Source organism: Taeniopygia guttata, chromosome 4, assembly GCF_048771995.1.
Source record: "Taeniopygia guttata chromosome 4, bTaeGut7.mat, whole genome shotgun sequence".
Lineage (NCBI taxonomy): Eukaryota > Metazoa > Chordata > Aves > Passeriformes > Estrildidae > Taeniopygia > Taeniopygia guttata.
In genome coordinates this window covers 65,661,135-65,683,369 of record NC_133028.1, presented here as the reverse complement: position 1 = coordinate 65,683,369, position 22,235 = coordinate 65,661,135, and the positions used below count along the sequence as shown (strand labels likewise).

The following is a 22,235-nucleotide window of genomic DNA, read 5'->3' as shown; positions in this document are numbered from 1 at the left end:
GACACAGATCTTCCTCTTCTGATTTTTTCAGAAATTTAGGGTCCAGTAAACGTATCAAGAGAGAGGAGGGGGATCTTCCCCTTTTCTCAATGAGAAGAGGAAAAGTTGGGGGAATAAAAATTTGAGGAGAAGTGGGAATTTCTAAACTCCACAGAAAAAACAATGAGATGGAGAAGAAGGAAAACCCACACCAATAATAACAGGAAGAGCATCTTGCAGACAGCTTTGCACAAAGGTGGGTTTTATAGTCAGTTCTATTAGAATGTGACTTAGCCCAACTTTTTGAGAATACTCAATATCCTTAATAACTGCCCTGTGATTTTAAGCTGGATTTATCCTGCTGGATTGTCTTGGGAGGAAGGGTCACAGCCACAGTAGTTGAGCCCAAGCTGTGCAGACTAATGTGAGACTTCGGATTTAAAACCAGGATACAGAAGCAAATTTCTGTGTTAGCTCTAAAATTCCATTGTTCCATCAATTAAGGACCCCCCCCCCTCATTTCTTTGATAGTAGAGTGTGTGTGGAAGGAAAATAATGGTGGTTGTGATTTGCTGAGCCCCTCCAGTTGTAACACACGTGTCCTGTCTTAAGTGTGGGCTGGAAACAAAACTCCCATCATAACCTCAGGTTTTTAATCTCTGCAGAATATAATGAACTATTTTGAAAGGGTGGTTGGAGGGTTAAACTAGGAGGGACAAACTGGTAGTGTAATAACATCTATATTAAAAATAAAAAAAACCCCAACCAACCAACACAGATGTAATGTATTATATAATCTCTGTTAAACTTGCTCTGGGAAACCCTCCAAGAGCCAGTGTCAGTCTCCATTTTGTACAAGTCTGTACATAACCTTTGTAAGAATTTGTGTGAAGTTGGGTGGGGAAACAGAGAAACACAAAGTAAGAACAGAATGTAGCCCGGCCAAAGGCTTTCTGCAACGGCGCATTCGGAGCAGGGACACAGGCAGGTTTGCTCCTTCCTGGGCCTTTCCCACCAAGCCACCCCCTCAGCACAGGAGCTGTCAGCCTCTCTTAGTTGCTTACAGATACAGCAATTAATGTAATCACTGCTAATAAGTAATGTATACAATAAGATACAGGCCATGCCACAGGGCTGTTTGTTTTCCAGGAGCTTGGTCACTGCCTGTCTCAGCATAGGTGGTGTTCACTTACCTTCCAGCAGAGAATAACTTGGAACAAAGTGCTTTCAGGCATGGTGTTTGATACAGGGGAAAGCTACTGAAAACAGAGGAACTATAGTGATAAATCCCCTTGTGAAATGTGAAAGAAGCTTTTTACACTTTTCTGACAAAACATCGGTCTGACTGTATCAATCTATTCCTGCTGAGCTCTTGTCAGCTTCTGTCCTTTCCACTTTCCTCCTTCCCTGGAACTGCTGTCCTAGTCAGCTCTTCTTGTGACACCTTTGGAAGTCATTTCTCTTAACAGAGGTGTTGTTGTGCTGCTTCATTCCCATTCCCTGCCAGGAAGGATTGTTTTCCTCTACACAATTCAGCGGAGCAGCTGCTGGCGCTGAAAATATTGATGATGTGGAGGTGATTTGGAACATGGCAAGTTTCCTCAAACAAACAAGTAATGCACTTACATTCATGGGCTTTGGCTGAGCTATCCTGTCATGAAATACACTGAGAAAATATTTTTTCAGTCTTTTTAAATTTTAGTCTGAAACCTAAGTTTAAAACAGAGCTGATGGACCAACTATCTCCTGTCTAGACTACCTTTAACTGCAACAGTAGGGCTGGTTTAGCTGTTCCTCAAGGAGCAGACAGGGAATAATTCCACATTTACTACACTCTCACATTAACTTTGAATCTTTATAAACACAAGCTAGGATATATATGGGTATCCTAATACCCAGCATGTGGAAAGAGGGATGTGATTTAGAAAATGCATGCCTTGGAAGTTCTCAGCATCTCATCTTGGTTTTCCTGATATGATCCTTCCTTTCAACCTCTCTTTTCTTTGCTCAGAGAGGTCAGACAGTAGGAATTGTCCCTTCCTGCCTTAGAAAGAACTCTGAGCAAAGCATTCTTTCTGTGTCTTCCTAAGAAGTGCTGAACACTTTTGTTTTATAGCAATTGGCACCCTGGAAAATTTAAGTCTGCAGGAGCTAATGAATCTACAGAAGTGTTTGTAATTGACTCAAAGTTGTTGTTTTTTCATGTGGCAAGTTTTAAAAAAAAAACAGCAGATGGTTTTGAAAGGTAATTCTTGACATCAGTCCAGCTCCAAAAGTGTTGTTTTCCATTTGCTTCCCATGTTTCACACTGTTGGTGTGTGATGAAATACGAGTAATGCTACTGCTGAGCTGCTGTGCTCTTGTAGGCTTGTGGTGAGAGATTTTTTCCATGTCTTTTCAACCATAAAAGAGTAAAAGAACGGTGTGGTGTTGGTTTGTTTGTTTTTCCCCCTGTACAACACCTGTAGCAAAGACTCAAAGAATATTATAACATATATTTAATACCGATCTTAGGTGCATAAAGGTTTAAGTTTTCTGAAAATGAGACATTTGGAGGAGAATTAGGAAAGTCATGTTGCTTTGCTATGAGAACAGAGTGGTGTGTAAGTTCTAACAGATTGATGTTTAGGTTTTGATAACTGCCCTCTGCAGAGCTGAAATCCAGCCAGGTGGTGACAGCTATTTCACTACTCTGAGAGGTATGGATATAAATAATAGCTGAGCAGTTGACCTCAATATCTGCTGGAGCTGAAGATGACCTTTCTTGAATACTCTGAGGTCTCTGTCTGGCCTTCCATGTAGAAAAGACTAGAACCCACTAGGGAATTGTCGTCAGGGATTTTTTTTTTCTTTTGTTTAATAAACAGGGAATTGCTGCAAACACTGAGTTCAGCCAGGCAATGATATCCACAGTTGTAAGCTAATATAAAATAGGTATTTTTCAGCTGGGCACCCTTGTCATTCTTATCTTTATTCAGATACTTCTTTTAGGCTGGATTATACTGCTGAAAATATGGAAAGATTGCTGTAGGCAATAGTGCAATCCCTCCCTTGGGAATGCTTTGGTATTACAGTGCTGCTCCAAGAAATGTCACCTTGCAGCAGCACCACTGCAGTGTTTTGGAAAGCTGGTGGGCAGGCTAATTTAGGAGGAAATTCCATTTTCTGCATACATTTCAAAACTAATGAATGTGGGAGGCAATAGAGACAGATCCTGACTAGGCTTTGAGATACTTTAAACAGGGTATGTTTCAGTAATAAATGTGGTCATTGTAGATGGGAATTCTCTGGCTTCTCAAGGACAGCATGTTTAATTGATCAGGGAAAGAAACAAGAATCACAGGAGTGGTTTCAAAAGAAAGAGTCGTGGAGGGAATCTAAAAGAGGGACCACCCCCCCCCCCCCCCAACACACACAAACACAGAGTTTCTGGTGTCACAACCTCCCTGTGTTGAATGTGTGTCTGTACATGTCCTCCTGGGTGGGAGCCAGCAGGAGAGAGGCACTTCAGGCTTTCTCCATGGCTTGTGTGGAACTAGAGCAGCCTGTCTCCCACCCCGATGGAAATGAGGGGGGTTTTCATCAGCAACATGACAGTATGTGCAGGGGCATGTGTGTTTTCTGTTCTTTACTGTCAAGCATTTTCCCAGTCCTTTTTGGTGGGAGAAATCTGACTTTTTCAACCCAAAGGCTCTTAAGGGATAATATTTTTCACACTATGTCCAAAATACCAAAGTTTCCTGACTTCCTCAATCTTAAAGGGAACCAAGGTTAACTTTGATTTCCCCAGGAACAGAATCTGGCCCTTGACACTGAATATTCCTTGGCAGGTTGTTGTTACTACGGAACAAAATTCCAAGATGTGCCTGACAAGCTCTTCTAGAGTACAACAAACCATATCAAACATGCAGGGGGTGTCTTGGCACTTTATACTTCAACTGCCAAGTGCAGAATCTGTCAGAGAAGAAAGACCCAGAAAATGGGAAAAGGATGAAAAAATAGAGGTTAATAGCAAATTATATTTTATCACTCTCTCGTTGGGATGTGGGAAAGTGACATCACTGTAGTCTTGCAGATTTGTGGCAAGAGATGTATCTTTTCAGAAATAGAAGAGTAAAAGAAAGGTCTGGGGCTGTTTATTTGGTTTTTTTCCCTGAGAAGTTAAAATCTGTAAATATTGAAGTGGGTGATGCCGCGGCCAGAAATCTGTGTGGCTCCTGTGACATGTTCCTTTTCCTGTAGCCAATTTCTGGTGGGAAAGCAGTGACAGCTTCTGAGCTATCTGAGAACTGCCTCTATAGATACACATTTTCTTAGCACCATTTGGTACCACACAAGTGTATGAAGGCTAAGAGGAAGAAGTTGCCATAAAAAAAATTGCCCATTGCAAACTTCTCTTCAAGAGATCCATGGAAGAACTTCCTCCCTGTTAAATCTCACTAAAATGCCTTTCAATGATAAAGCAGAACCAAGAACATGACACAGACGTGAAGCTACTGCTTCCCCACAGAAGCTGCTGCAGCCATAGAGGGAACCTAAACTTTGGTTGTTGACACACTGTTCTCAAGAACGACAAGAGAGATTGTGTTCATTAGGCCAACCCCATCATTCTTGCTAAAAGCAGGCTCAGGTTTCCATGTATATTTTCAAATCAAATTAGAAACACTGCTCCTGAGACCTCCTTCAGCTGACAGTGACGGATTGCACAACCTGATAAACAGGAGGCATTCCTGGAGCTGTGCTAACACCCGAGTCGCCACAAGTGCTTAGATAATAAAAACATGCACAGAGCCATGTATTTAAATTAACAGAAAGCTTCTCCTCTTCCCCCACTAAAGCAGCCCACTCCTGGGGAGCTGCAACTTCTCCAGCAGAAATGGGAATTGTGTCTGTGCAAGGAATTGTGTCTCAGTGGAATGAAAAGGGCAGTTTGCTCAGCACTAGGATATGAGACAAGGATTTGCATATAATTTATGGTAGATGAGAGTAAGTTATTATTGGTATTCAGTAATAATGACTGTTTTCCTTTTTTCACAAAGCTGTTTATACAGGCAGATGAAGTCATATTACATAAAATAGTTAACAGTTAATACAAAGTAAGGGAAATATGGTCAGTAGCTTAGCAGAATACCTTGTGCACATGCAGATAACCCATGTAGCAGCTACACATGAAGGCTAGAGGGGCAGTTCTCCAAGGAAAATTTAAGTTGTTCAGAAAACAGTAACTATGGGTACCCGAAGGAGAGGTGTACAGGTACTAGTTGCCTGTATGTCAGAGGAGTGGTGGAAAATGAAGAGACTTGCTGTGGCCTATCCTTAGGAGAGTGAAGTTCTGCCTGTGGTTACCCAAGGAAAATACTGGTTTCTTTGATACAATGCAGGAGATGGGGAAGGGAAAGTGTGTTCTCAGACTCTCAGCCTATTTTGCAGACCTTGGCATTTTCTTCCTATTTAATTTGGGCACAGACTAAACCCCTCTCTCTGCAGCATTTGTCGAGATGCTTTGATTCCACATTCAAATGTTCATGAGGCAGGTTCACGTCGAGGTTCGTCCCTTTGTTCTTGGAGGTTTGCCCAGCTGCTGCCTTTTACTGTCTCCTCTGCCTCTAAGAAAAACTGATGTTATCTCCCGAAGTGAAAACGACAGGTTCTATTTGTAACTGAGGATTTCCTGTGTGCCTTTCCCCAGCCCGTGCAGTGACGGCAAGAGACGGGGGCACATGGGCTGAGTGTCTCCAGAGAGCTTTGAGAACAGCCCCTGCACAGGAGCTGAAGAAATCCCCAGCCACCCGTGCCTTTGATCTCAGATAAAGGTCAACCTGTCTGGTAGAAAGTGTGATGGGAAATGCTACCACATCAGCCTTTGCTTTCTCTTCCTTACCCTGAAGTGATTCACTGTACGTGTCAGGGTATGCCTTCACCACAGCACCCATGGTGTTTGGCTCTTGGGAGCAGCTTTATTCATCTCATGCACCAGCATAAGCCGGGGCCAGCAAGATTTCATGAGAGCTGCTGAGAAACTTGTTATTACAGCAGTGTTCCATAGCCTTTGTTTTAAATCATGGAATCATTTAGGCTGGAAAAAACCTTTAAGGTCATTGAGTTCAGCCATCAACCCAGCATTGCCAACTCACCAGTAGACCAGTCCCTAAGTGCCACATCTACACATCTTTTAAATCCATCCAGGGTTGGTGACTCAGCCAGCGACCTGGGCAGCCTGTTCCAGTGCCTTCAGTGAAGAAATTTTTCCTGATCCCCAATCTAAATCTCCACTGGTGCAACTTGAGGCCATTTCCTCTTGCCTTGTAGTATATATAGGCCTAGTGGTGTGTTAAAAAGTTAGTTATGCTGGTCTTGTCCCAACAAGCACCGAGAGTTTCTGAGACTGTTCAAGCACTGACAGCTACAGAGTTCCACCTGACACAAAGCTGCTGACACACAAAGCTATGGGGAGCTGCAGGTTCCAGTCAGTTCTCCTGACACCACCTCTGCAAGATCATCTCTGGTGAGGGAAGTACCTGACCTACACATGCTACAGGTAAGACTGGCACAACAATTTGGTTCATAATTTTGTTGTAAATGCTAATGGAGGGGGGTGTTTAAATTCCTCTGTAACCTGAGAAATGTTGTTGCAGCTGTGAAGATTGGTTAGGAAGTGACAAGTAACATGCATAAAGGGAAACACTTCCCCTGCTGAGTCTCCTCAAAGCCATGTTGGCTTTGTGACTGGGGATGAGTGTGTCTTCCTTCTGGACTGGGATTTGTGCCTTAGCAAGGGCTAAGAGATGCTGCTTAGGGAGCAACAGAACAATAATCCCAGGTGGGATGCACCATGGAAATAGTTGTTACTGATAGTGTGAGGATCACAGTATATCCAGTGCATCTTTACAAAGGTCAGTTAAGTCACCTAGAGATAAAAGTTACTTCTAGGTGTATTAGGAAGAAAAACAAAAAGCTAAGGATGGATTGTGCTTTTGTTCTGTCCAGTGCACCTTCTGGCACTCAGGCTGCTGTAAGGGAGCAGTAGCATCTGACTGCAGAAGGTGGGGATTATCTCCAGTACCCGATCCTCAAAGTGAAAGTGGAAACAGGGATTGGATCACTGCTCTTGGCCATCATTCAGTCCCCTGAGCCCCTTCTGGCAGGTTTTTCTGAAGGATTTACTTCAGGCACAGAAGGCTGGTCTCTATTGACGTGTTGTCAGCTGAGCCACCTCTAGATGATGGTTTGGAGATAGAAAATTATTTGGTTGCATCAGATTCCTGCCTGTGCATCAATGCTCAAATTTAGGCCACGCTAGGATGTAGCCACAGGTGCCAGTTCATTCTCCAGAATGTTGCTCTCCTTTTTCTAATCAGAACTTCTCACTGCTATAATTTCCAGGAATAATCTAGTGAGATGGACTTGTGTGAGGTGCAGGAATGTTTGCTTGAGCCTGTGGAGAGCCTTTGGATATTGCTGGAGGGTTTTCCCTTCTTTCACTGAAGTACTAATTCAAGTGCCAGGTGATAGTAAACACCTGCCAGTCCTCTTGGTTATTTGACTGACCCATTTAAGTCGGGTATTATGTTTCTAAAATCAAGCTTTTACACTTGGCATAGGTTTTTTAAGGTGGTACTGGCTTTAGAGATGTGAAAGGAGAGGTGTTGAGGTGTTTTCATGGTCATGTCCTAGGAAAAACGTGTATGGAGTTCGGTGAGAACTGAGCCCTGCTACCTCCAAAGATGAACTGCACCACTAAGACTACTCTGCAGGAGTAATGGTTTTTAAGAGTTTTGGTAGTACTTTTGGTTCTTCAGTTGGATTTTTTGTTCTTGTTAGACATAAGCTTTTATAACTCTTTATAAAGTTTTTAGATGGATTTAACTGAAAATGATTTTGTACTTTGTGCTCAAGGTGTGCCTGAAGATGCTTTTGGTGAACAACCACATTTTCTAAATCCATATTAATGGATAAATCAAATATTGATTTGGAATACTTTTATTCCACACCAAGGATTTCTATGCTATTGTTTGTCCTTTGAGCCTCTGTCACTGGAGAATGGTATTTATGGTTTGTCTGTATCTGCAATCTGTTAATTACAAACTCAGAAGTATTAGGAGTCACACTACCACTAGTATTATATTCTAGTATTCAGTACAGAACCTCTAATGCATGCACATTTTATTTCATAGAGAAACAGGTGGTTCAGGTAAAGGTTGTGCATAATGATGAAAATTTCAAAAATGAAACGAAAGCTTAGTGAAGTTTAATTAAAAACAACTGTGCTGCTTCCACAAGTGTGAGCTGGGTGTGCAGACTGTCACTGAGTACCACCTTTGTGGTACAATCCTGTTTGTAGGGATTGTTTGCTTTTTGGATGTATGTTCCTGCTAAGCAGCTCCACATATCCTTAGCACATACTTGTTTTCTTTGGGGCAAAAGGGTTTTTTTGGGGGTTTTTTTTGTTGTTGTTGTTTTTTTTGGTTTTTTTTTTTTTTTTTGTGAAAGATATTGTTAGTATGGTTCAGATAAACTTAAGGCTGAGTGGTGTTTAGCCAAGTACTGTAAGTCTCAACTATTCCAATAACATGTTGTTATGAGAATTTGGATGTGCTTCATATCACTTTCCCATGTTCTTTTGGTAGCCTAAATACTCTAAAATATTCTAAATATTAAAATACTCTACTCACTGAGAAAAACCAAACCAAACCCCCAAAAATCTTATGTCAAAGGTAATATCTGGCCATAAAGCTACTGACTTGGAAAGCATCCCTGTATCTCCTTGGCACCATGGCAGGGATGCAGTCGTGAGCTTTAGATGGGACCTTGACTAGGCAGGGCTGGAAAGGTGGGAGAGAGACAGCCAGGTCGATAACCCGTATCATCTCTGCTGCAGTGACAGCCGATGGGAAGAGCCTCTTCCTATCTCAGGGCAGGATGGCAAGAGGGAATGCTTTTCGCGGGTCCTCAGCTGCCTCTGCAATAGTCTGAAAGAAGCAGAAAACACCTTGTGAATATAAACGAAGGGCTGTTCCACCTGGCTTGAAGGGCGCAGACGGCAAAACGCAGAGAGGAATCTCTCTGTACCTCTGTCAGAGGAGCGTGGCAGCACTTCAGCCCTTCAGCAGAGCCCTGTGCCCGCCGGTGCCGCGGCAGCTCCATGAGCTCTGCAGGCGGGGGCAGCGTGTGCGAGCCGGGCAGCTCCGAGCTCCGCCGGGCCGAGCCCCCGGGGCGCTCCCTCTGCCGGCGGGGCCTCGGGGCCGGGAGGAGCCGCGGCCGCGGGACAGCGCGGGGCCGGGGCCGGGGCCGGAGAGGGGCAGGTCCTCCCTCCTTCCCTCCTCAATTCCCTCCCTTCTTCCGTCCCCGGCGGCCCGCGGGAGCGGCGGTGCCCGCGCGGGAGCGGCTCCCGGCGGGAGGGCGGGGAATCCACGCCGGGATTTCGGAGGCACACTGACATCAGGGGGGCGCGGCCGGCGGCGGGCGGGGGCTGCGCGCTGAAAGGCGGCGAGGCGCGGCCCGAGTCACTCCGGAACGGCGGCGGGGCAGCGCGGAGCGGCTGCCGGCACTGCCCGGGCTGGATCCGCGCCGCCAATGTGCCGCGGGAGGCGGGCGCTCACCCCGGCCCTAGGTAAGCCCGGGCGGCGCTCGCCGCGCCGCACACCCACCTCCCGCCGGGTCAGGTGCGGGCGGGCGGCTGGGGCTCCCCGCGCCGCGCTGGGGGCGGCCGCGCTGCGAGGCGTGCGGGAGGTGCGGGCGAGCCGCGCTCGCTGCTCCGCGGCTCACCGGGCGGGAGAACCGGGACTCGGCTCCCCGGGCCGGCAGCGCTGAGTCGGGCGCGATTCGCTGCTCACGGAGAAGCTCCGGGTCGGTACTCGCCCGTCCCGCCCGACGCGGGGTCTCCGGCGCGTCGGAGCTCTGCGCGACCCTCTCGAGCCTGCGGAGACCTCGGTGCCAGACTGCGGCGTGCGGGGTCGCCTCTCCCCGCCGCGTCCTGCCCCTGCCCCGAGCCTGTCACTCGGCCCCCGGCAGCGACAGCCAGCACATGGCTGTGTGCGGCGAGCTCGCAGGGCCATTGCATTGCGCTGCCTCTGGCTTCGTTCGCAGTTCCCTGAGTTCTGCCTGGAGAGCCAGAGCCGTTTCTTGATCGCTTTTAAAAAGAAAATAAAAAATCAAAACGAAAAAGCAAAAACCCAACCAAATCTTTCGCACCAGAGGTTGTGGTTGCACTTTGCCAGACGGGATTTGCGGCAAGGACCATGCGGTGAAGCCGAGCGCCGGAGCGGGACCGCAGCCCTGCACTCTGCGATCGCAAAGGGAAATAACAAACAACCGGAGCAGGAGCCGCGCACCCGCCGCCTCTTCACAGAGACCTGCATCGCAACAGCCCCGCTGCCTGCCGCAGCCTGCAGCCGCCTGAGGCTCGATCCAGATACTCCGCTTTGCAGGAAGGGCTGGATTTGCTCCCCGTCGCCTCCGGACCGAGAGAGCCGTGGCCGAAGGAGAGCGCCGCTTCCACGGGCGGCCGGGGCCGCTGCATGCTGACCCCCGGGAGGGGGGAGCTGAGGGGGGCAGGAGAGCGGGGCTCTTCTCTGCTGGCCTAGTAGGACGTGGAGATCGGCGAGCGAGGGCTGCGCGGGGACGAGGAGCGCAGCCCGCCGGCCTTCCCCGCCCCGGGGGCCGGGAGAGCGAGGAGCCGAGGCCCCGCCGCCCCCCGCCCGCTGGATTTGCCGTTCCCGGTGGCTCCCTGCGCACCCGTAAGTTGGGACGCGCCGTGCACTCACTCGCGGGGCCGGCGCTGCCGCAGCGAGCAGGTGCCGCGGGGCGCTGCGGCGCCCGCCCGGTGAGGGGCGGCCCCGACCACCGTCCCCCTCCCGGAACGGAGGCACCGGGCTGCTGCGGGAAGGCTTACTGGGGACCGTGGCCGGCTGCGAACGAGCAGAACGTCAAAAACACCCCCAAACGCTCCTCGCAGGTGGGGGCTAGAGGGGCTGAGGCGGAGGGTGCCGAGCCGCAGCGCGGGGAAACCGCGGGGCTGAGCTGCCGCTCTAAGCGCCAGGTGATCTGCTCCCCGAGGCAGCGCCGGGCTGAGATCTGCCTTCCTCTGGGGAAGAGAGAGAGAAGGAGAGAAAGGAAGGGGGAAAAAAAGAACCTATGTTTTCATTCATAACTTTTTTTTCTTCCCCTTTTCCCCTCCTCTTCCTTCCTCTCCGTCAGCGCCGTGATCCGCTCCGCTCCGCTCGGGGCGCAGAGGGCGCCGCGCCGCCGCCGCCCGCCCGGGGCTGCGGGGAGCGGGGCGGAGCAGGGCGGGACGGGGGGGCTGGCGGCGTGTCCGAGCGGGTGTGGAGAAGGGGAGGGAAGCGGGATCCCACCCCCGACGTGCGGGGAGGGAGCGCAGCCCCGGGTGCAGAACCGTGAGGGCTCTCGCCGCCTGCATCGTACGTTGTTTTATTATTTCGTTTTACTAATTTTTATTTTATTGTCCGGTGGGAGAAGCAGTTTACTAGCGATCTGCGCGGGGGTGGAGGTGGCTGTTCAACTCTCGCCCCGGTCTGCAGCTGGGCTTGTCAGTCTGCGCCGCGTTGATGTTGCGCTTTCCCCCCAAAGATGGCACTGGACGTCTTTCGCATTTTCTTGGGATATTGTTTTTCATCCCCTAGGGAGCCCAGCTCCTGGCTGGTACAGCTGTAAATCTTTCCCTTTTCGCATTCATTCAGCCTTGGTCTGTTGTGGATTTGTATTCAGTGCTCATGAAGAAGGCTGCTTCTTGTGTGGGGTAGGAGGAAATTCTTTGCTGGAGGGTGGTGAGGCACTGGCACAGGAAAAGGCTGTGAATGCCCCATCCCTGGAAGTGTCCAAGGCCAGGTTGGATGGGGCTCTGAGCCACCTGGTCTAGTGGAAGGTGTCCCTGCCCATGGCCAGGAGCTTTGGGACTGCAGAGTCTTTTAAGTCCCTTCCAACCAAGCCATTCTGTGATTCTGTTCTGTGAATTAGAAGTGAGAGTGTTTGGTTTTTCTGTTTAATCTGGTGACCACAAAGCCCACACAGGTGATGATGTTAGATGTAAAATGAAATCTTTTGACTACTGGATGAGGACAAAGACTTTGTGTCACGGCACAAGCTGTCACTTTCTGCTTATGGTGACTGCCTGCTAGAAGAAACATTTCCTCTTCTTGTTCTTTCGGTGCCTTTTTCTCTCTGGGGCGGGCAACAGCTCCATGCTGGCTGTGGTCTGGATACACAAGACACTTTCATAGCATTACTGGATGAGTTTTTGAAATGCTTGCTAGCACTTACCTTTCTCTGCTTTCAGGTAAACACTTATGGCGTCCCGAGGGGGAGTGAAAAGGGACTTTTCCTTTGGCTGACAGTAAAGAAAAGCAGCTTGTTGTCTTGGTTCCCTGCATAAATGTGGCACTTGGATACTCAGTTCCAATTTTGTGTAGGTGCAGAACTCACTGCAGTTTTCTCTGTGTTGCAACCTTTGTGTCTCTAGCTAGGCAGGATGGAAATGTGTAACATCTCTACTATTCTCCTACTGCTTAAAAGATAGACAAACAGATGTTCTGTTTATTTGAGAAGGTTTTAGTCTGTCTTGTGAAAATGGATTTGTTCTCTGGGTTTCGAGGTTGTTGTTGAGGCGTTTTTATCTGCTTTTAACATTCTCACGAATGCTCAGGTGCCTTTTGTTTGACACCTAGTTCATCTAAGCCTTTTCTACCCCATTTTTCTTTCACACTCTGGCCTGTGGTCAGGAAATATTTGAAAACAGGTTGTTTGCACCCTTGCTTTAATTTTATAAAGGAGCATATTAGATGTGTAGGCTGAGTTACTTTCTCACAGAATATGTCTTGGCCACTTGACAGCACTTAGTTCAGGACTCTGTAATGCACATACGTCACTTTAAGAGGGAGACTTTCCAAATGCGCTAGGAAGCAAATCTGTGGAGCTTTCTGATGCTGCGGATTCAGGCAGAAGAGTGAGAACTGGGCTCGTTCCTTGCTCTGCCATACGAAACATGAACGTAGTGGTGTTCTTGGCTGTTTCCAGCTCAGTGTCAGGGGCATTCGGAATTGCTGTTGCTAGAGACAGATGTTGAGTTCAGTAGCAAGGGAGAGGCACTTCCCATGACTTGCCAAGAAAGCATACAAGTTAATACTGGATTTTTATTTTTTAATTTTTTTTTTTTTAATGGCACGGGGTCTCCTTTGCATTCCTCATCTATGATGCCATACGCAGACTCTCCCCATTACTGGACTTTGGCCAGATCCTCAGCGCTGCTGTAATCCCCTGCTGAAAGTGATCAGTACCAGGTGGCTGCGGCAGTTTGGGCTTTGCCAGATCATTTCTGTTTTCAGAAAGTATCCGGTGCTTTATCCCTCCGCTGCCCTTGATCTCCTGTGTGTATATGTACACACGCAGTGTTTATTTACACCTTCTGTCTCCTTCCTTATTTCAGGATTTCAGATGCATGCCAGGTTCCCGCTGAATGCCAGCAGCAGAGATCACTACAGATGGAGCCCCAAAGTCAGCATGGCAGCGGCGGCTCCCTGGTGGTGATTCAGCAGCCCTCCCTGGACAGCCGGCAGCGCTTGGACTATGACAGGGACAGCCAGCCCACGACCATCTTGTCACTGGACCAGATCAAGGCCATCAGGGGCAGCAACGAATACACCGAGGGGCCGTCGGTGGTGAAAAAGTCGGGTCCGCGGACGGCGCCGAGGCAGGAGAAGCATGAGAGGACTCACGAGATTATACCGATTAATGTGAATAATAACTACGAGCACAGGCCCGGCCACGCGGGGCACGTGGCGCACCAGCATAACGCCAGGGCTCCCGTCCTGAGCCGATCCACCAGCACGGGCAGCGCGGCCAGCTCCGGCAGCAACAGCAGCGCCTCCTCGGAGCAAGGGCTGCTGGGGCGCTCGCCGCCCTCCCGGCCGGGCTCCGGCCACAGATCCGACCGGACGATCCGGGCGCAGCCCAAGCAGTCGGCGCTGATCGCGGACGATCTGAAGGGGCCTTTGAAAGAGGACTTGACGCAGCACAAGTTCATCTGCGAACAGTGCGGGAAGTGCAAGTGCGGGGAGTGCACGGCGCCGCGGGCCCTGCCCTCCTGCCTGGCCTGCAACCGGCAGTGCCTCTGCTCGGCCGAGAGCATGGTGGAGTACGGCACCTGCATGTGCCTGGTCAAAGGGATCTTCTACCACTGTTCCAACGACGATGAAGGGGACTCGTACGCGGATAATCCCTGCTCCTGCTCCCAGTCACACTGCTGTTCTAGGTACCTGTGCATGGGAGCCATGTCCTTGTTCCTGCCTTGCTTGCTCTGCTACCCTCCGGCCAAAGGATGCCTAAAACTCTGCCGGGGGTGCTACGACCGCGTCAATCGTCCGGGGTGCCGGTGCAAGAACTCCAACACGGTCTATTGTAAACTGGAGAGCTGCCCCTCCCGGGGTCAGGGCAAGCCCTCATGATTTTGGGAGGGAGGTTTACTTCCTCCAACTTCAGTTTTTCAGGTTGTAGCTGATTTTTTTTTCCCCCTCCCCCCATCTTTTATTCTTCCTCCTCTCCTCTCCCATTTTGGGAGGACTGTTGCTTTCCTTTCCTTTCTGTCTGCCCAGCATCAGACACATGCATTCATCCCCTTGCATCTTTGCTCTTCTCCTACTGACTTGGCTGAGTGTGGAGCGTTTCACGCAGTCGCTGCTGTTCTTTGGTAAGTGTGGACCTGGGTTCTGCACCTGCCGCTCCTTCAGGCAGGGTCTTTGAGTTTGTAATGAACCACTCCTGAAAGAGACAGTGAGGGCTCACTGGGCTCTTGAAGCTTCTTGCTCTGTGAATATCTTCCCAAAGATTTTTTTTGTTTGGTTGGTTTTTTTCGTTTGGGTTTTTTTTTTTTTTTTTTTTTTTGTTCTCAGCAAGTTATGGTTTTTTCTCCTTAACCTCCTGAGTGCCAAGGGAGAATAACTTTCCTGGATTGTGAAATAACTTTTTGTGTGTGTTCTTTCTGGAGAGGGATGTAAAATAAAGGCTTCACCAAATGAAAGGCCTGACTCTTCTATAAGCAGCCTGCTTCTTTTTGCATCTTTTTTTTTCCCTCTCTTTTTCTCTTAACTTTTGGAACATTCTCAGACCCGAGAATTGCCCTGCCTCCTGTTTTTTTGTTTTTATTTTTTACGTTTTCAGTGTAACTTCAGTTTTTGCTACCCTATGTAGATCTTCACATTGGAGACATTGTGGCTGCAACATACTCATTTGTCATTTGTTTCTTTTGCTGTTCAGTCTTTGAAGGATATTGCTTACTCCACCCTCCTAATCCAGTTTTTATAGTCTGTCAGTATCAGTTGATATTAAAGTTGGTGGTGTTCATATATCCAAACAGCCTTCAGGTGTCATTGAGTCACCTAAATTTTCTTGAATTCTTCAAGTCTCTTGTGATTCTTTGGCTTGGTGAGTTTAGCTCTGCTCTGTACTTTATAATTTTATTCTGTCCCTGTTTTATTGCCTTAGCCACAGATTGTGGTCCTTTTTTGTATATTTTATGTATAAAACACAAAGTTGAATCCCAACTATTTTTAAGACAAAAGTCTGTTAAAACTTTTTTATTGTAAAGAATATTTATTATGTGAATCTCTATTATTTTATGATATTTATTTCAAAAGACTTCAAAAATGTACTCATGTCTGAATATAACAAAATATCAATACTTAACGAAATAAGGATGACACGAAGAAAGTACATATGTTAACTATAATGCAGAAAATATATTAATTAATGAAAACGCCTCTGGAGTTCTTTTGTTACAGCGACAGGTTGTGAGCTACATGTGTGTATTGCTGGGCTGTTCCTCCTTCAGACTGTCAGGTGGCAAATAACCTCCTGTTAACACTTCAAAACCACTAGTCTGTGCTCTAGTTTAGTTTACCTAGTTTTAAGTTTAAGCCAACTATATATCAAATAAGAGATGTTTAATACAATTGAATCTGTGTTGTGCTTAACAGTGCCAAGAAATGGAGGCTCTATTTATTTACCAAAGCATTTGGAAATACATTTGTGGAGGAGGAAACCACAACTTCCAAGTTGGTTTCTTATTTGGTGTTTGGTTTGGGTTTTTTTCTTTTTTTTTTTTTTTTTAAGGAATACCACATTAACATGCAAAGCCATTTAAAATTTTCTTATATAGAACTTCCTGGCTGGTTAAATTGTGCAGCAGCTGAAGAAATTAATCTCTCGACCTCAATTCTAAATAAAAAGTTTGGAGCCAGGATGAAAAATAGTGATTGTGTTGCTGTAGTTTGGTAGCTCTGAAATCTGGGAATGTGTGTGTGTGTTTGGGCCTATGTCTATGACTTATTTCGGTTTTTTCCCATTTTCCAATGTCAAGGGAATCTTCTGTCTTTAAATTAAAGGCTCTTAAGGGTGACCTAAGTGTCACAGCTACTTGTGGCCATTTAACACACATTCAACAGAAAAAGCTTTTCATTAAGAGTGAATGGGGAGACCTCATTCTTTTCCTTATATGGGTCAAGGTTACATCACAATTCTCCTGAACTTTTAAAGTTTTAAATGGATGCAATTTCACATGGTGTTCAGAGTAAGTGGTTCTAGAGAAACTCCACTTCAGAACAGGGCAATGACTTGACAAATGTGTCATATCTCTTTCTTTTTGGAAGTCCTGCTGCTTCGAATTACCATATTCAAGCTGCTCTGACTCCCAGCAAGGTGATGATTTGAATAAGCCCGCTTTCTTGTAGTTAATTCCACCCCAGCTGATGCAGTGTCACGGAATGGAGCTGACTGAGAAGCTACCAAAACAGCACAGATGACCCCTGAGAGGTACAAAGATAAATCATCATCTGAGTACATCTAGGAATGCTTTGCAGGGTGTGGGTGGTGCTGCTCCTCTCTGTGACAAAAGTGACAGGCTGGGGGGCAGCACTGGATGCACACGGATTCTGCTGTCCAAGATTTCCCGAGAGGAAGCAAAGGCAGGAGAGGAACTTTCCTGAGGAGCAGGGACTCGCACTCCAACGCTGTCACCGCGCCTCTCCAAGAGCGACAGCTGCAAATGGCCCCGCGGACACAATGGGGCCTTGTCTGGTGCTGGCCAGGGATGTCCACTGGTAACTGTGTGCGGACACCCGGGAACACGGAGCCAACTGCCTCCACTGCTGCCTCACAGCCGGCTCCCTGCTCAGGGCCTTTGCTCCAAGGGTGCTGTTGTGCATCCTCAAGGAAAACTCCTCTGTCTCTTTTTTTTTTTCAGCCAGGTGACTGACTTATCTGGGGGTTTGTGTTGGTTCCTAGCAGAAGAGAAGAAATCCCAAAGGACCAACGTGTTCTCAATTCTTTAATGATTGTCTTCCATCAGGAGCTGTGTCGTGACACTGGTTCAGATCTCTTTTTTAAAACAACAGCTATGCTCTAGTTAGTCATACTAATGCTCCCTTTACTAACCAGATTTTGGGAATAACTTGAGGTTGCAGTGCCTCTGGAGAAAAAATTGACTTGGACCTACACAGCAAAGAAAACAGTTCCTTGCAGGTCTTACATGGTTTTCTAATTGCCAGGTAGAGCAGGCAGTGTTAGAAAAACGTGAGTAATGTGTTTTTCTCTTGGGTTAGATGCTGTGTGCTTTGTATTTAACATACAAATCTGTAGGCACACAGTTTGTGGTAATTAGGAGTGGGGCTGCAGCTCAGCCTCATCCCTAACCAGCCACAGCTGAGGGAAGCAGGTGAGCAGCATTGAAGGCAATGAGTGCCCAGGGGCACTGACCAACCAAAAAGGGAACAGAGGGCACACAGGTGCAGTGCATCAACATCACGGTATAAAGGGTTGGGCTGAAGCTGAAAGAGAATGGAGCAAGCTGACAGCTGGATGAAGTGAAGCTGTGAAGCCTCCACAACCTGAGGAGACACAAGTTACTTTAAATATGCCCCAAGTGGTCAGCAACGGTGTCTATTCTACTTTCCACAGTGGTATGGCCATCCAAGATGCTGTGTTCTGTTGGAAGTGGGTTTGCTGAGGGGATTTCCAGCAATTAGGGTACTGAAGTGCACATTTCAGTCATTCAACCCCAGATTTATCAGGGGGCTGTTTGAGGTTACTCCTCCATGTCTGCAGAGTACCAGACTGTTAGAGCCTATTGCCATGTAGCTCATAAAAAATACTTTTCCCCCCTGATATTTCCAAGATCTTCTTTTGAGAAGCCAAGAGAACTCTGTGTAAAATGATGGTGTGATTAGGCAGTAAGTTTAGCTGACCTACTGACCTAATTGCATGGGTGGCTGATGGATTTGGCTGAGGCTGCCATCTGGTCCCAACAGCGAAAGCCCAGATGCATAAGGTCTGAGTTGAAGGAAAAAGGAAAGTCTGGCAAGTAGGAATTCTCGCTTTAGTGCCTTGAAACGTGCGATAAGACATGAGTTTAGGAAACAGCAGTTTATCAATAAAAGCAATGGCTAGATAAAGTTTCCATGTTCCATGCTGGAGGAATCTATTGCTCCAGGGGTGAGAATTTGCCCTCAGAGTTGTGTTGTTTCTCCAAAGACGGCTCCATTACACCAATGATGTGGTGGGTGAGGGTGTTAACCAAGGGGCAATAACACCTAACAAATGAAAAGTGCTTGCTCTTATTTATGGTTCCATATCATAAAGACAGGTGGGAGAGGATTAGCTCCTCTGTGATAAAGCAAATCTGTTAAGAGGGATTAAAGGGGCTAGATGAAGTGTTTTAATGGACTTATGTGAAGTAATAGATTTTTGTCCTGGAGGAATGTTCAGGACTCACTTGATACTTCTACATTTCTTGTTCTGCTAAAATTACCTTCAAGTTATAAGGAATCCTGATTAATTATTGGCCTTCTTCCAGCTGGAGCATTTGTGTCAGTCATGGTGGTGCTTCAAGAAAAACCTGGAATAAAATTCTGTTCTGCTGTCACACAGCTGGATTTAGCAGCCTTACACAGCACATGGGGCTGCACAGGTCTTGTTCTGATGACCTTTCATTTGCAGGGCAGTTTGCTTTTAGGGCAGCTCTTGATCATTTGTAGTTCTTCCCCGTGGTTGTTCCACCTTCCTCTGGCTGGTGGGAGGAACCAAGACATGGTTTTTCTTCCCTTGGCGTTAGTTGTTCCCCACCCATGTGGTAAGGAGCTGCTCAAAAAGGTCACTGAAAAGATCTGCTCAAAAACCTTGTGATCCCAGAGTGATATTTACAGCTTGGTTTATGTTTGTGATAAACAGATGCAGTGCGGTTGGTTTTCCCAGGAGCTGCCATTCCCACTCCTCCTGGTTAAGGTGTCTTGACATACTGCATACTTACCAATAAACACAGATCCGGCCAAGTTTTCCTGCCAACCATATGTGGCTTGGCTCTTTAGTTTAAGTATGTATGGGTGAGACACTAGTCTTAATGAATAACTCTTGATTTAAGCATCAAAAAAGAGCCAGAAATTCACCTGGATTTTTCAATATTCCTGATACATGCGTGGGGCAGTATTATAAGATAATATAAAATAAGTATTGTAAGTGTGCTTCCAGGAGAAGTACATATTCAAAAATTAGCTTTATTTTGGAGCAGAGAAGCATCCATTTGGTCAGTCCTTGGAGAAAGGTGTGCCTGACAGCCATGGCTCTGGCCTTGTGAGCACGCCCTGTTTTGTGAACCTTTGTCTACACGTTGGTTGGGTGCCCCGACCTGAAAACAAACATCCTGCAGAACACGATGTCAGGAGGCACAAACAGCCTGACAGCAGCTCTGCCCCCAGGGGCTGAACCCCATTGTGTTTGTGCAAGAAGGAGCACAATGGGACATCCTGCCTGACCCCGCAGGGTCGCTGCCAGAGTATGAGTGGGTTTATTCCATGGAATATTTCTTCTGAATGGAGCTGATGGATTTACACCAGTGAATGAGCTGGCCAGGCGACAGTGCCTGCACTGCCTTAGGAATGCTCAGTGCTAATAAATGTTAGGATGTTCTTAGTTTCTGGGATAAAGTGACTGTGAGAAATAGCTGGAGCTCCCTAAATAGGCTGAAATTACCTAACTGATTAGCTACTTAATGGCTATTTTAAATGAAACCTCCTGTTTTCTGGCACATGCTTCAATTTCAAAACCACCTGAGAGTTCTTGCAGTGCTGTGAGGATTCCTCTCTCACACTCCAAGCAGGAGGAATGGATTAATTTACCTGGCCTGGTGAAGGTTCTCTCCAAAGCTTCATTTCTTCTGTGATGTCTGATCTGTTGGTTTTGGGTCTGTGTGCTTTATGACTAGCACACTTCCAGATGAAAATTAATAAACTAGTTGCCTGAAAGGCAGGGGGAAGTGCTGGAGCTTTCCTCTAACCCGGGTATTGGGAGATTGCACTTTTCATACCCAAGGCTTATCTAAATTCAGTCTCATTTACCTGACCCCTTCTTTTTAGGGGTCAGGTAAATTCTCCTTTTTAGGGAGTAATTGTCCACTTGTTCATTTTTCTACATGGCATGCAAAGTTCTTCTGGATGAAATGTACTATGACTACAGGAGCACCTGTGCTGTCACTGAGGCACTTTTTGATTTCACACATTTTTACATGTCCTGTATCTTGTCCAATTCAAGGTGAGGATAAACCTGGTTAGTCAGGGTGGGAAATACAGGGTAGTTGGATGTCATGAATTTTTGCTCTGAAATTCAACTCCAGGGAGGAACTTTGCCAAACTTTCGCTGTACCTGAGCTTGAATTTACTGATCTGCCAAGAATATGTGAGGAAATACTATTAGAGTTGAAAATGCACCAGTTCTGCTGTATTAAATAGCCAAAGGGTTTCTCTGGAGTAAGTGGTAGAGACAGAAGGTGCCATTCTGGAGTCTCCACAGAGATTTTTGTATAGGCTTTCAAACCTGGAGTTCTAGGACCTGTGCTCTTGTATCCCCACTTTCCATCCCTTGCCCTGTACTGGAGCAGGAGCACTTGCCGTGGGAGTTCCAGAGTCATCCATCACTGCTGCCAGGTGCAGATAACATCCCCTGGAAAAGTTAACCTCATCTGCTCTCCCTCCTGACAGTTCTAACACACTGGGCTTGGGACAACTTTATCAGTTCAGGTGGCAAAAATTGCAAAGTATCTCGGAGCATTTTGCACTTGGACTTAAATTCTTTTACATTAACCGTGCCTGATGAAACAGCTCTGAAGGAAACGCTTCTCTTTGGCTGCTGGGAAAACTGGGGCTGAGGCACTGGCACAGCCGGGAGCCTTTGACCAGCAGTGTTTAATTACTGAGCCATTCTGTGCACAGGGATAGATGGATGGATGGGAGAGGGAAAAAACCCATCCTGCTGGAAACTCTAGCACTTTCTGGAGAATATTTAAAACATGCCATAGATAGGGGGGTGTGGTATATTAGAAAGATTGTTAATACTCTAGGGAGAAAATATATAATCCCAAGACAGGGACCAGTTTGAAATGTTCTTGGTACAGCACACTGTATGGCACAATCCACTTGTAATGAACAGTTTCCACATTTATTAGTTGTTGGTTTTGTTTTTTTTTTTTTTTTTTAATGGCAGCGGTGCTGATGTCTGGGTGTCAGCGTTTGGTTATGTGGGAAACGAGGTAAGAGCCTAAATAGTACATGTTACTTGAGGGGCTCGAAACTAGAGCCATATCCTATGGCCTTCTAATTAAAACTCTTTATTTCCACAGATTTATTCTGTGGGCCTTACTAAATAGATTGGCCTTGGGTTTCTAATGGTGACTACTTGAGGAGGAATGTCGCCTTTGTTCCCCTGAATGGTGGGGAGCAGATTACCGGGCTGCCAATTTCCTGCTGCCTTTCAGAGCTGCAATTTGAGCCCTATTTGCTCCTGGCTCTTGCACAATTGGAAACAATGGGTGGCTTCTTTCAGGTTTCACTTCAGAGCTCTTAGAAACTGGGGAAGTGGCAAAAGCCCTACTTTACAGGTAATTAACAATAGATAATGTTTGCTCTGCGTTCTTCCCCCCCCCCCTTTTTTTTTTTTTACTTTTTCTCTTTTTTTTCTTTTTTTTTCTTTTTTTTTTCTTTTTTTTTTTTCTTTTTTTTCTTTTTTTTTTTGTGTGTTAAGAGCTGATAAAGGTAGAAGTACACACCGAGCTCCCAACACAGAACCCGAAGGGGCAGTTTTGTGGATACAGTCCCGGCCACAACCCCAGCAAGGTGATGGTGTGGGTCAAACCTCCAAGCAAAGGCAGGGAAAGCCACACCAGAAGAGCTGCTGGGCTGCCAGCAATGCTGAGGGCCCTGTTCCAA

General features: G+C 46.9%; 1 protein-coding gene across 3 annotated transcripts; it reads left to right on the top strand.

Annotated features, from left to right (window-relative positions):
- Window positions 1-9,173: 9,173 nt before the first annotated feature.
- On the top strand, window positions 9,174-15,742 carry SPRY1 (sprouty RTK signaling antagonist 1). Of its 3 annotated transcripts, none has more exons than XM_030270350.4 (2): window positions 9,174-9,589; window positions 13,418-15,742. In XM_030270350.4, the coding sequence occupies exon 2, from the start codon at window positions 13,473-13,475 to the stop codon at window positions 14,433-14,435; it is 963 nt and encodes a 320-aa protein (XP_030126210.3). In that variant the 5' UTR covers window positions 9,174-9,589; window positions 13,418-13,472; the 3' UTR covers window positions 14,436-15,742. The 3 variants fall into 3 exon arrangements, with proteins under 3 accessions (XP_030126210.3, XP_030126211.3, XP_030126212.3); XM_030270351.4 differs by lacking the exon at window positions 9,174-9,589 and adding an exon at window positions 10,586-10,715; XM_030270352.4 differs by lacking the exon at window positions 9,174-9,589 and adding an exon at window positions 11,282-11,396.
- Window positions 15,743-22,235: the final 6,493 nt, after the last annotated feature.